The 13,832-nt window shown below is 45.4% G+C and overlaps 2 protein-coding genes across 4 annotated transcripts in view; both read right to left on the bottom strand.

The window, feature by feature from the left end:
- Positions 1-234: 234 nt before the first annotated feature.
- ssr1 (signal sequence receptor, alpha) lies at positions 235-5,701 on the bottom strand. Of its 2 annotated transcripts, XM_047024383.1 has the most exons (10): positions 5,552-5,701; positions 4,483-4,616; positions 4,254-4,356; positions 3,921-4,066; positions 3,707-3,826; positions 3,369-3,445; positions 3,174-3,252; positions 2,448-2,541; positions 2,081-2,095; positions 235-1,912 (listed from the first exon to the last, which is right to left on the bottom strand). In XM_047024383.1, exons 1-10 carry the CDS (start codon positions 5,619-5,621, stop codon positions 1,845-1,847), a joined length of 906 nt encoding a protein of 301 aa, XP_046880339.1. In that variant the 5' UTR covers positions 5,622-5,701; the 3' UTR covers positions 235-1,844. The 2 variants fall into 2 exon arrangements, with proteins under 2 accessions (XP_046880339.1, XP_046880340.1); XM_047024384.1 differs by lacking the exon at positions 2,081-2,095.
- A 1,067-nt stretch (positions 5,702-6,768) lies between these two features.
- LOC124470469 (LIM zinc-binding domain-containing Nebulette-like) overlaps positions 6,769-13,832 on the bottom strand; it is a 21,110-nt gene continuing 14,046 nt past the window's right edge. Inside the window, exons 5-9 of one of the 2 annotated variants that reach the window (XM_047024376.1) lie at positions 9,396-9,567; positions 8,821-8,913; positions 8,353-8,481; positions 7,901-8,025; positions 6,769-7,779 (exon numbers count right to left, since the gene is read on the bottom strand). In XM_047024376.1, coding sequence (XP_046880332.1) covers positions 7,603-7,779; positions 7,901-8,025; positions 8,353-8,481; positions 8,821-8,913; positions 9,396-9,567 — 696 coding nt within the window. In that variant the 3' untranslated portion in view covers positions 6,769-7,602. The remainder of the gene's footprint in view (positions 7,780-7,900; positions 8,026-8,352; positions 8,482-8,820; positions 8,914-9,395; positions 9,568-13,832) is intronic. The other variant, XM_047024377.1, reaches the window with a different exon arrangement.

Here is a 13,832-nt window from a genome sequence, read left to right as displayed (position 1 = left end):
ACACCCTGCAGAGTTGGGGTGTCACTGAAGAAAGCAGGGCTCCCCTGTTAGCTCACTGGGTTAGTGTGCATGCTCTTTAAGGCATGCTTGGGCAGTACTGCAACAGCCTGGGTTCAAATTTTAAATTGTTTATTTTAACTTGAAAGTTACATTGTGGTCATGTGAGATGTGGGACTTCACCTTCACATCGTTTCATATCTGATCTGGTTGAGAAAACCACAGTGCAAACACATGAGCACTTAAACTTTCCTTTATTTTCTACAACAATTTGCACCACCAGCTCTTTCATACTCCACAAATACAATGCAGCAGAACGGTTTAAAACTCACAATCGAATATTTTCATTCAAGAATTCATTCAAATAAAGAACTTTCAATTTGATTTCTATAGTCTAAAATAGTCACTAAACAGGCAACCATCTTGTTTGGTAAAACAGGTTACAAGACCAGCCTCTCTGGCCCAAACGTAGACCAGTTCAACACAAAACCCTTCAACTTCTCTTAATTAATGGGTTGTTAACACTGGGTTTCTATAATCCTAGATTAGGATTCTGTTTTCCCAGGACAGCCCACCTACAATGTCTATAAACGATGGTCTGATAACTAGGCTCCAGAGGTTTGGATTTAATGGCATGTAAAAAGCCCACAAACCAAGGAATTCACTCCAGTTTAATAAACTCACATTAGCCACCCCAGTCTGCATTTTCACCAGTGCATTAAGCAATATTTATATACACACACACTCTTACAAAAAAAAAAAAAAAATTCTAAAAGAAAGATTTTTTTTTTTTTTTTTTTTACAATTCTGACAGTTTTATTGTGAAATGAAGCCTGGTGTATGAAGAATTAAACTTAATTTACATTAAATTACAGTTAACAGAAAGCAAAAAGTAAAAAAAACAGGCACATTGAGGGCAGTGAGAGGAGAAACCATAAAGAGATACGTTATATTCCAAAAACATTGCCTCCTATGTCAACTCATTAACTTCCATGCACACAGTAGGACAGGGCCATGTCCAGTTATGGACACACACCCTGGAGCTTTTGCAAGGAAGTGACTAAGGAGCGAAATAAAACACATTTTGTAATGGAATATGTCCCAGTTTGATAGTATCCCCTTCCCCTATCGTGTGTCCAAAGTCATCCAAGATGTCAAGAGTAATAGAGGAGTGTAGCAGTGCACTTCAGACAGTGGACAAGAACCTCAAAGCCTGTGGGCAGAAAAAGCAGCCGGGACTCTGGCGCCCTCTCTGCCCCTCAGGCCACCAGAAGAACTACAGGCAGACACCCAGAATGTGCAGTTTAACCAGTGCAAAAATAAAAAACACACAAAAGTAAAATTTAAGAAAAAATGTGATCATGGCTTTATAGACCACCACTGCCCCACCCACAGAATCTATTATGCCCTGAAGACTTGAATGAAGACAGTCCCAACATAAAACCATCACTCGAGAGTCACCAAAACCCTCAAGTGTAGCATTTCCTTCTACCCCACCACTTCAGAACCACACCACTCATCTCTGAACCCACTCCTCCATTGGTCTTCAGTCATTCCACAGCCCTGCTCAGATACAGCTTGGACAGGGGAATCATTCACACTAAAGGAGACCGTTTTGGTGATGGCGTTGTTGTCATTCGAAACTGTTAGTTGTTTGTGTACAAAAGGCCGTCCTTTGCAAAGGTTGGCACTAGTCCTCTGAAGGGAGGTCAGCTTAATTGTCGTTATTGTTGTGTTGTTTGTTCTGTCCCCAGCAGATAAGTGGCGAAGGGTACTGGCGCAGTACAGCGTTGCCAAGGCAGCACCACATACCAGGCGGAGGCGTGGTTTGGCGAGGACGAAGCGTGTCACTCGTCTGAGCCAGCAGAGCGTTTCTGGTTCCTCTTGCGAGGAGATCGTCTGGGGGAAGCTTTGTCTGGGGGAGGGAGAGTGGGGTTATTGTCAGGAACGCTGGGATCCTATGGACCACCACCACACTTTGATTACTACAGAATATACATAGAATCCGTTACATTACTGACTAAAGACTGAATATCTACTAACGGAGCTACCACAGCACCAGTGATAGAAGAGAAGATCTCACCTCTACGACTCTGCACTGGAGAGGCAAGGACACAGGAGACAGTAAAAGAGAAGGAGAAAGAAAAGTTGAGTGAGTTTCCCCCATGCATGAAGAGAGAGCAGCTTTGTAGAAACCCAAGCCAGGTAACAGCAGTCAGACCCCGGGGAGCCCCCACCTCCCCAGAAAGGACCCCGCCAGGGACCACAGTAGGCACAGAACAGGGTTACTAATAAAAGCTTACAGGTTTGACAGGAGAACACTCTGGAACAGAGTATAGATGGAGGTAAGCAGGCAGTTGGTCACCCATGCGAGTAGACAGATCAGACCAGACTGGACCGAGGCATGGCCGTTTTGCGCAGTGCGCACACACACACACACACACACTTACTGATCTGATTGAGGGTCTCCTGGGGGATCCAGCTCATGTCCACGTCATTGTGACTAGATGTTCCCATCTCCACCTTGGCAGTAGGACGTCTCCTCTGTGTGAAAACAGACAAACACACACACAGGAAGTGACCAAACAGTGCAGGAAGTAATCCGATTCATCTTACGACATACTGTAAGACGTCCTCAATTTATACCCGGGCACTTCACTTCCTACTTCACCCTCCTCCCTCTCTCAATCTTTACTTCCTGTTTCTGTGATACTGACACAACCAAGCTGGCTGTCTAAAGAAAGACGAGACATCCAACAGCCTCAACAAAACATCATGTTTAGGATGCCAGTTTGATCACGAGACTTTGAATGCTGTTGTGCAGGCAGGCATTATTTTAAAACTGCATGAAAAGCTGTTGTGTGAACAACTCATCTCCCTGAGGTTCTGACAAGCTGCCTTCTCTGACCCTGTCTATCTTGTAGTTCCTCCAAAAAATGCTGGTACCCTCTCTGATCCTTCTCTTGATGTCACTGTCCTCAGCCTGCAACAACAAAACAGCAGCACTCACACAATGCTATCAATGCTTCACTATCTGTTTGTCTAACCTTCCTGGACTGATTTGGGACGGAGCTCCTCCCTCATGGAACAGACATCCTATCCAAAGAACTGTTCGCCGTCTCTCTCCATGTGACTTTGTGAGACTGTATATAGTCATGCGAGTTGAAGTCTTTTACCTTTCTGGATTCTAGCAGCTGGTGAAGGCCGACAACTACCAGCAGCCCCAGGCCAGACAGGAACACATACATAAAGATCCTGAGTAGGAGAAGAGAGGTGTGTTAAACAACCTATATCGCCCCTAGGTGGCGGGGCTGAAGAATAGCTTCATCTGAGCAGAGCCGTGTAGTAGGACCTCAAGTCAGATGACTTACGTCTCTCCGTCCAAACCGTCCTCCTTCTCAGTGATGGTCACAGTCTGGTTAAACACTGCATCCTGGAACACGTTACCCTTTGGTGGGAGGGGGAGAGATGCGAGTCAAACTGGTCTGAATCAGAGGACCATGCAAGAACACAAAACCTTAGCCAGAGCTCTTACACCTCTGCCAAACAATCCTTGAAACGTGTTTAACGTTTTTATTACGTAACACTATAGTAACACTATCTACCAAGCTCTCACACAATATTTACATCCTGATTTAGCTACTCATTTAAGACTGGGTATTTTGAAATTCCCTCTCTCTCTCCCAGTGAAAGTAAGTAGGTAACTCACGTTGCTGTCTTTGTAGTTGAGGTTGATGACCAGTCCGAAAGGTCTTCCTCCCATTTGCTCAGCAGGGATGAAGGAGTACTCAAAGGTGGCCTGGCGGCCTGGAGGAACCACAATGCCCAGCTGAAACACAACATGACACACATTACTACCAACAATACTATATTATATAATACTATATTATAAACAACAGTGTTCTGGAATCCTTGTCACCTACTTGCAGAGCGGTGAAGTTCTGGATGTAGAACTGGAAGTCCTGTGGGTAACGGAAGGAGGCGTCCAGAGACTCCACCACAAAGTTGTCAGTGCTGCCCTTGTTGCTAAATCCCATCAGGAACTTGACAATTTCGTTTGCAGGGAAGTCTGAGCAATGTAGAAAGGAAAAATGAGAGAGAGAGATGGACTGTTTTAGAAAGAGAAATGTCTGTGTTAGGCTATTTTCTCAATAGATGGCAAAATGAAGATAGGAAAGGAACCTGGAGCAGTGCTTTGAGTTGGGATTTGAACCCATGTAGTAGACACAGGTTTGTAGTGTGTTGAAATGTCTTACCATCTCCCTTGACGAATAGGATGGTGGTGTCAGCATTAGGAGAGGCCTTCACCTCTCCAGTCAGTGCCTCCTCCTCCTCTTCCTCTTCCTCTTTTTCTTCTGTCTAGATATAAACACAGACACAATATCAGAACCAAGCATACATCCAGAGGCATGTCGTCTGTGATACTGGCCTCACGCAAAACTGATAAATGCTCTATTCATGGTTATAAATACAACTCTTTTTTACCAGTTCTGTGTTTTCATCATCTTCAACCTCAGCCTCATCATCTTCATCCTCAGCTGTCACGTCATCCACACTGTCTTCCTCAACTTCTGCCGCTTCCTCGTCCTCGGTCGCATCCTGGGCTACCGCCATCGGCCCTGCAGGAAACAGACGAAAACCTTAAACACTTAAACACACTAGCTACTAGGCTAAATAGCAACACTCATGTCGTCGTCGTCCTAAAAATACTATTAAAAAGAAAGCTGGCTGTGTGTCTACCGAGGCAGGGTAACGAGCAGTATATCCATACTTAATGGCGTAAGGAATGCAATCTGAATCTAGCCAATCACACCGTCCAGAAACTTAGTATAATTAGGCTAGCTAGCACTAGCTGGATGACATCCCAGGCTTTGCCAAAAAAATTGAGGTTGTATGCCATGGATTTTAGCAAGCAGGTACTGACGTGCCCAGCAATACACTATCAACTATTAGCTATTAGCTAGCCATGCAAGTGTTATCTGGGCTTGCTCACGGGATTAATTTAGTAACTCGATTATCAAATGTAGAGCCATTAGTAATCATATTTGGTTACCCGTGGGTTATGTTTGACAATGATTTCATACAAGCAAACTGGAATGGCAGCCGACAAAGCTAACGTTAGCCTGCTAACTAGCAACACGTTGTAACACGCTAGCTAGCTAATTTTAAGGACACGTCAGTCTAGTATGACGAAACCGATCGAATAGCTTAGCAAACTGAGAACCCAATCATTTAGCTAGTTGACAAAATGCAACATTTGAAATGTCTGATTTGGCTTAGATAGCGAGGTTCAAGTACTTTGTCATCGAGGGGGTTCAATATCGCAGCTGTCAAAAGTACAGACAGTCATGTTGCTGCACATGTAAAAGGCGAACAAGCCTGTATGGCCTTCTCATTGAATTTTGCTCGCTACTAGCTTTGTGTATGCGAGCGGCATTATTCCTGACTGGCATCACGGTCGTGCTATTAGCTAGCAAGCTTATAGACATTAGGAGAGGCAAACTTATGGATATTTCAATATAGCTCACCATTAATACAAATTGAATGCACCCACCTTTCATAAAGATCGTGGCCGGGAAAGCTAGTAATACTAGCAGCAGTAGTTTGGGTAGTAGTTTCATCATTTTGAAGCAGATTCCGTTTGCTCTCCGTCTCTGTATCAACTACTATGCATTCGTCGTGCTTCCCTAGTCAAGCCTTGAGTTCTGGGGTATCAATGCGCATGCGCATTCTAGAAAACGGACAGTTTTACATTGATCTTACAATAAATCAATAAAAATACGAAATACAAAACTAAAAAGTCAAATAGAACAAATGCAGGCTGCTCAAATGCTTAAGGTTAAAATTTGATACGAAAAAACTCCCAGGCAGTAATTGTGTGACTGATCTGCATGTATGCATGTATGACTGGCTGCAGTTACACCTGGATGAGGAGGGCCTCAGGGGGTGGTCTGCGGTAAGACCCATAGATAGATCTATGGCAGGGGTGTCGAAGTCCGGTCCTCGAGGGCCGCTGTCCTGCATGTTTTAGATGTTTCCCTGATCCAGCTCACCTGATTTGAATGAAGGGTCGTTATAACAAACCATTTAATTGAATCAGGTGTGTTGGAGCAGGGAAAAATCTAAAACATGCAGGACAGCGGCCCTCGAGGACCGGAGTTCGACACCCCTGATCTATGGTTAGACCCTTCTCGGGGAAGTGAATTGCATTCAGGCTCGATTGCCTTACCTATCCTTGGTATCCCAGATGTTCCAATCTTAATTTTTGGGGGTCGAAATTTTTCGGCAGTTTTAGGTGATCTGAATTGCAGCCTGAATTTTGTTCTCTTTGAATTTCTGAATCTTGAATTTTTGGAACATAATTTTTGGAATCCGAATTTTACAACTCGAATTTGAACAATCAGAATGTCCAGACCTCGAATTTGAATCGGATTGTTTTTTAAACATTTAATTAAATTAATATTTCAATATTAAAGAGGTGAATTCAAAACCAGCAAATTCGGTGGTGTGTAAATTGCAATGAGTATTCAATGCCTTTTAAAATTCAAAACATGTCACTGATTTGCATTATTGTGTCTTGCCACAAAATTCACCCCCTGATAACTCTGACTAGGAAAGTGCCACATGCATGAAACTTACTCTGGCAGTGGTCACTCATACTAGTACCCTTAATATACAGTAAAAAATCTTCTGATGCTGGGATATACAGAACAGAAATTACATTAGAATTTTTACGTCTTCAAAAGTAAACTAACGACACACAAATGTTGACAAAGAAAGTTTATTTTCCACACGTGAAACACTGCAATTAATGACAATTTGTTTAATGTTGGTTTAAATGAGAAACAATTAAAAACCAAACTAAACGAGAAAAAATATCTGAACATAAAGTGATTTATAAACCATATTCTTGGGCTACTTCTTGGGATACTGTCCCTTCCATCATGATTGTAAATAAAACTACTAAAGTAAGTCATGGATTTCCAGTTTAACTCTTGTACTCCCAAATGTTTTCTTTAATTGTTGACCACAGAGAGTGAAACTAGACAGTCAAATACGACAATTTGTGATTCAACCATCAATGTAAAGGAATATGCTTTCTGGCAACAAAACGTGAAGGTAAAATACAATAGTTTTGATACTTAATTTGAATATTATGCCTGTCTTATTAATGTTCAATGTTGTTTTGTAAGGTTACTTTGTGTCAAGAGAAACATGTAGAAGTGTATTAATAAAAACAAAGAACAATATCATATTTTTGTCTGTATCTATGTCTGTGTCAGTCTGCATGTTGTGTGACCTGTCTGTATGCTAGTCAGGATTGGATTGGACAGTAAGAAATCGTTTTTTGCTTCTCCTCCTTTAACAAGCAGAGGGGTTAGTGTTGATGTCTAGCTGAACAGATAGCTGAATATTAGGAATAAAAGAGGAGAAAGAAAAGACAGATGGCAAGAAGAAGAGAGAAGACAGAGGTAGAGGAGAGGAAGCCCCCCCCGGACTGAGTCAGGTCCAGTCCCGGATCCAGTCCCGGATCCAGTCCCAGGTCCAGTCCCGGGTCCAGTCCCAGGTCCAGTCCCGGGTCCAGTCCCAGGTCCAGTCCCGAGTCTAGTTGAATCCCTCCACGTAGTTGGCCGGCAGCATGCCAGACTTCCCCGTTCTCTGCACCGTCCCGTACATCCAACCCTCGTCGATTGACTGGGCGTTGACGATGATGTCACCGTCACGGAACGACACCTCGTCATGGTCCTGGGCAGCGTAATCATACAGCGCCCGGTACACTCTCTACACAGACACCATGGCAACCACATGGAACGCAATGTCAGTCCAAGATTTTAAATGATATTGTCAGTTCAATAAATCAATAAGATGAAGTTGAGGAGGAGGGAGTGTTGTCAGAACATACCATGGTGGTGGAGTGTGGGGGGGACTGGATGGACCTCACTGAGGACATGCTGGTCTGGTGCATGTAACCATATCCCTGCTGCTGCTGTGGAACACTCTGATGGTATGCCCCAGGAAGAACAGGAGCTGAAGGGTGGTGATACACAAACATTTGTACATTGATCAGTGTACATAATGTAGCATACATGGAGGACTGTGTTGCAAGGCAGGGTTTGGTGCTCAGTGCTTAGCCAATCAGAAGATTTAGCTTTCTCTTGCTTGTCCAGACTGTCTGTAAGAGGTGAAGTTAAGATGTTACCAGTCACATGAGTGGGGAAAAGGTGAGAAATACATCCTGTTTCCTGTGTGTTAGAAAGAGAACTGTGAGAGTTTAGATTTAAAACTACAATGTGCACAGGATCTCTTTAACAACACCGCCCTCCACAATACACACACAAAGACACCCTGGCAGACCTGGGGTGGAAGTGCCGCTGCAGACAGACAGGCTGTGGTCCCAGGGCTCAGAGGCCAGAGAGCTCAGAGAGGCAGGCTGGGACTGGAGGGACTGCTGGGAGACCTGCCTGCTCAGACGGCTGGCCCGCTCTAACACAGCACCACCACCAGGGGGCAGCAGACACACACGGACCGAGAGAGGCAGCGCAGGATGGAGGGAGGCGAACAGACAGGCAAGATTAGAGGAAGAAGTGAAAAGGGGGAGAAGGGAAGGAGGGACACAGTCAGGAAAAGACAGGGATTAGAAAAATGTACATGACTAATGGTTGGCATGAGAGACAGAGAATGAACAAACTATAAATGAAAAGCGGATAAATGGGGAGGGGAATGGGGAATAGATATGAGAAGAGAAGGAAAGGAGAGAGGAGTGGAGCGGAAAGGGGAGAAAAGGAGAGGAGTGAGGAGAGGATGTTGTATGGAGAGAAATACCAGACATTCTCCTCAGGCTTTTAGACTGTATGTTATCTTCCACAGGGTCAAAGTCAAAGATGGAACCAGGGTCAGTCCTCCACACCTTCATGTCTTTGACCCCAGAGATGGAGAGGTTATACAGGGTCAAAGGTAATTCACACAGAAGAGACAGGAAGGAAAAACAAACGAAGAGAGGCATGATTGGTCTTTGTGGCACAAAAGCCTCTTTGTGACCCGATAAACAGGAAGTCCAAGCTGGTACTCAAAAGGTAAAACATATAATGAGAGTCGGGGTCTACATCTTGTGTTGACCAGCACTAAACCTCATTGGACCTCTGACTGCAACGATCCTATGATGACCTCATGAACTTTAACTGTTGCTCCCAGAGTGCGAATTGTACAATGACAATCGGGGGGGTCAACTTTTTCTCCAGGGCGTAAAGTAATATTTACGATTACAGGTAAGAACGATATATAAATGCATCGGCCCCCCAGACCTGTTGTTTTTACCTCTTTTGGGGGGGTCCAAGTCTTAATTAGGGGGGTCAAACCCCCCAAACCCCCCCGTAATTCGAACCCTGGTTGCTCCTTACCTACAATGATGCCAGGTCGCCTGTCCATCTCCACCACCTGGGGGTGGACCCCCTTATACCCCGCCTCCATCATCATGTGATTGGACCGTTGCAACCTATCCATGCCCACGTCCTCCATCACTGGTGTGTAGCCACGCCCCCTCTCACGCTCAAAGTCCTCATGGTACTTGGCCTGGGGCAGGACAGGACACACACACACACAGTCAATACTGCTCAACTCCAATAACAACTGGAGGGAAAACAGAGCAAGAATTAGACAGATAACAGTGATACTAGAACATGCAACGCACACATTGTTGAAGAGTTATAGTCAAATACTAACACACAGACTGTGTACATCATCCTGTAACACACACACACCCCTTGCCCACACACACAACCATTTTTAAGGGTGCATTTGGTCAACGAGCAAATGAAACTCCACACAGGAACAAGTGAAAAAAGTCCTTTATTAGTTACAACACACACACACACATAATTATGTGTTAATACCAGTGCAGCATCCAACCACCCTCTGTGCTCCTCAGTCGTGTTAGCTCCGCCCACAGTCAGAAACGCTGCCATGGTAACTGCATCGCTACCATGGAGATGCTGTTCTGGGACTTCCTGACACGCCTTAATTCAGGTGTGTCCAGCTCCATACAGCTCCTCCCTCGCATCTCCTGCAACCCACGCTGGTACTTCACCTGGAATGACACACCACACACACACACACACACAAACACACACACACAAACATTTCTATTGAGGCAGGTACTGAATGATAATATGTGTTGATGGCATGTGTCTCTATATATACTATATAGATTTATATTCATACATAAAATATATTTGTCTCTAAATGTGTAGAGACATGAGCATGCGTAGTGGTGTTGACTTGCCGAGCTGATGTTGTCCTGGTTCTGCCTGACTCTCTCCAGCTCTGGAGTCACACCCATACTGGTGGCCTGGCCAACAGGCTTCTTATACTTCACCTGGAGGGAGGGATGGATGGACATGAAGGAAGGGATGGACAAACATAGTGATGAAAGAAAGTAGCGAATCAAGACTTTTAGTCTTTCCTGCTAAAGTTGTTCAGACAGCCATGAAACCCCCTTCTCCACCCACACACACTACTAGTGTGCTCATTAGTGATTGGCAGCTAAGCTGCAACGGCAGCATGGTCTGGTCACCATGGCGCCAGGGATCCTGAGCTGGTTGGTTGGTTCCCCCTGGCCCTCCTGTTTGCCTGGCCTATCAATAGAGGATTGTTCAGTGGCTCACTAATGATCTGGTGTTCACACACACACACACACACACACTTTTGTGTGTTTGGGGAGGGTGAGAGATGGTTTTAGTGTGATGTCATGGTCATGTTCAGTAGAGTGTGTATTTGTAGTCTGCTCTGCCTTCATGGTAATGTGTAACACAGTTCGTTGCCACATTCAACCATTAATTCAATAATTTGTTCAGTCATTCATCAAAACAAATCATGACAGAGTGTGTGTGGTAGCATATCGGTGTGGTTGTGTAAGTGGGTGTGAATCTGTTTAATTGTGTGTGTCCTTGGTTGCATGTGTGTGTGGTTGTGTGTGTGGTTGTGTGCGTGTGGTTGTGTGTGTGTGGTTGTGTGCGTGTGGTTGTGTGTGTGTGGTTGTGTGTGTGTATGGTTGTGTGTGTGTGGTTGTGTGTGGTTGTGTGGTTGTGTGTGTGTGTGGTTGTGTGTGTGTGGTTGTGTGTGTGTGTGGTTGTGTGCGGCTCACAGAGCTGATGTTCTCCTGGTTCCTGCGGACCCTCTCCATCTCGGGTGTATCCATGACAGCGGTTCCACTGCCCACCCCCTCCCTGTACTGGACCTGGGGGGTCACACACACCACAGCAGGTGAGAGAACTGTCCCGGTACCGGGTGAGCTGGAGGGTGAGAGGAAAGGTGAGGATGGTAGGTGATATCTGATGACACTTGGAGGTTATAATGATAATGAGGAGGAGGAGGAGGAGGAAGAGGAAGATGAAGACAGGATTGAGGGAGATGAAGAGGCCCTCACGTTGCTGATCTTCTTGGTGCTCTCCCTGGCCAGGACGATCTCTGGGGTATCGCTCACGGATGACATCAGACCTTTCATCACTTTGGAGTCCCAGGTATAATACATCTGCAGGAGGGAAGGAGAAAGGAAACAGGAGATAAGGAGACAGGACACAGGAGAAAGAAAGAGGGAGAGAGAGAGTCAGGGAGGAAGAGTGAGATAGTGTGGTAATTTCAAAATCCCCAGACTGAAATTAGTAGGTAAATCAGGATGTAAATATTGTGTGAGAGCTTGGTAGATAGTGTTACGTAATAAAAACATGCTGGTTTTGATCATGCTGAGTGGTGTGTCATTACAAGTTTGGAGGCATGAAATCAGAATTTATGCTGTGAAATGAGAATGCCTGATGTATTTTGAATTCTGCCATGTAACTTGAAATGGTATTGAAAGTGCCTGTGCACAGTAAGTGTGTGTGTGTGTGTTAACACTCACTGAGCTGATGTTCCTCTGGTTGGTTCTGACTCGTTCCATCTCAGGGGTGTCGTACACCTGGGCGAAGGAGCCCTTCATCCTCTCTGCTTCATCCTTGTACTTCTTCTACAAGACAAACACACACGTATACTGTAAAGCTCTCCTTGCATCCCCCTCTATCTCCACCCCTCCATTTCTCTCTTCCTCTCCCCCTCTCTCCAGTACCTGACTGTACACATCCTTCAGGTAGGCAGCGTGCAGGAGCTCGGGAGTGTCTGTCACGGTTCCAAACGAGCTCTCTCTCAGCTTGGCAGACTGCTTATAAGATGCCTGCAAGACACAAACACACACACACACACACACACAGTGTTGTGAGGATTTGTATTTGTGATAGTGTGCTTGTGTGAGTCAGGTGGCTGAGCGGTGGGGAATCGGCTAGTAATCTGAACGTCGCCAGTTCGATTCCCAGCTGAGCCAAATGACGTAGTGTCCTTGGGCAAGGCACTTTACCCTACTTGCCTCTGGGGAATGTCCCTGTATTTACTGTAAGTCGCTCTGGATAAGAGCGTCTGCTAAATGACTAAGTGTGGGTGTGTGTGTTCCCACCTGGCTGGTGATCTCGGAGGCCCTCTTGGCTCTCTGTATCTCCAGGATGTCAGAGTTGAGCTCCATGCCTTTCCCCAGGATCTCCGTCCCCAGGTCCTTACGGTACTCCTTCTGTTTGAGACACAAAGAACACACACTTCTAACTCACTGTTACAGAAGGATGGAATGAGTGTGTGTGTGTGTGTAAGAGATTGGGAGAGAGAACGAAACAGAAGAAGAGACTATGACATCAGTACCTCGTTCAGTATCTGACTGGCGTTTTTGGCTCGTAGCAAATCAGGATACTCCTCCAGACCCAAGCCCCGCCCCTTCACTTCCTGTTCCATGTCCTTCCTGTACTCCTTCTATTGGCCAAAGACAGCAGGGAGAGTGGGATTAGTGGGATTAGACATCCAGACCCTAGTCATCATGAAGGGAAACTGTTTTGAGTTTGAATGTGTACATAATGATATGTTTGTGAGTGTGTCAGTCCGTAAGTGTGTGTGCGTGACCTCGCTGATCAGGGCTGTGGCGTGGCGTGCTGTCAGGTATCCAGGTGTTAGCTCCACCTCCAGCTGGGCCCTCCCCTTTACCTGCTCCTCATAGTCCTTCCTGTACTCCCTCTGAGAATCAAAGGCATTAAGAACACTGTGTGCGTGTGTGTATGTGTATATGTGTGTGTATGAGTGTGTGTGATCTCACCTCGCTCTGCATCTTCTGGGCCTCCTTGGAGACTTTGTAGGTCTGCGTGTCTCCAAACTCCATCTGAGAACGACCCTTGTTCTTCTCATACTCCTCCCGGTACTTAACCTACAACAAACACACAAACAATAAAGCTACAGTAGACTGCTGGAGTGTGTGAACGTATGTGTGTATGTGCTTATATTTGTGTTTATTTGGTGTGTGTGCATGAAGGTGTTGCTCTACCTGGCTGTGCAGTACGGCGTTCTCCCTGTGGTGGAGCTGTTCAGCAGTGTCCAGAGCTGCATGGTAATGTCCCTTAGCCTGCTCATACTTCTTCCTGTACTCCACCTGCAGCAGCAATCAACCAATCACTTAACCAATCAACCAACCAATTAACCAATCAGTCAACCAGCTGATGGATCACTGGATGATGGTTTGAGCGTACGTTGCTCTGCAGCTTGCTGGCGTGGAGGGTGTGCTCCAGGTGCAGCAGGTTGGGCAGGTCAGCTGATGGCTCGACCTTATGTCTCTGATTGTTCTTATACTTCACCTGGAGTCAACAACAACAACATCAACATCATCAACAACAACAGATAACTGATTCCTTGTGATTCAATTCAGATGACTTTGTTGATCCCGGAGGAAATGCATAAACATTGATCACGATCTTGGATCTGTTAAGGGTTCTCTAAAA

This window comes from Hypomesus transpacificus, chromosome 8 (assembly GCF_021917145.1).
Source record: "Hypomesus transpacificus isolate Combined female chromosome 8, fHypTra1, whole genome shotgun sequence".
NCBI lineage: Eukaryota > Metazoa > Chordata > Actinopteri > Osmeriformes > Osmeridae > Hypomesus > Hypomesus transpacificus.
Note: the sequence above shows the minus strand (reverse complement) of the source record. Positions and strands in the feature narration are given on the sequence as shown.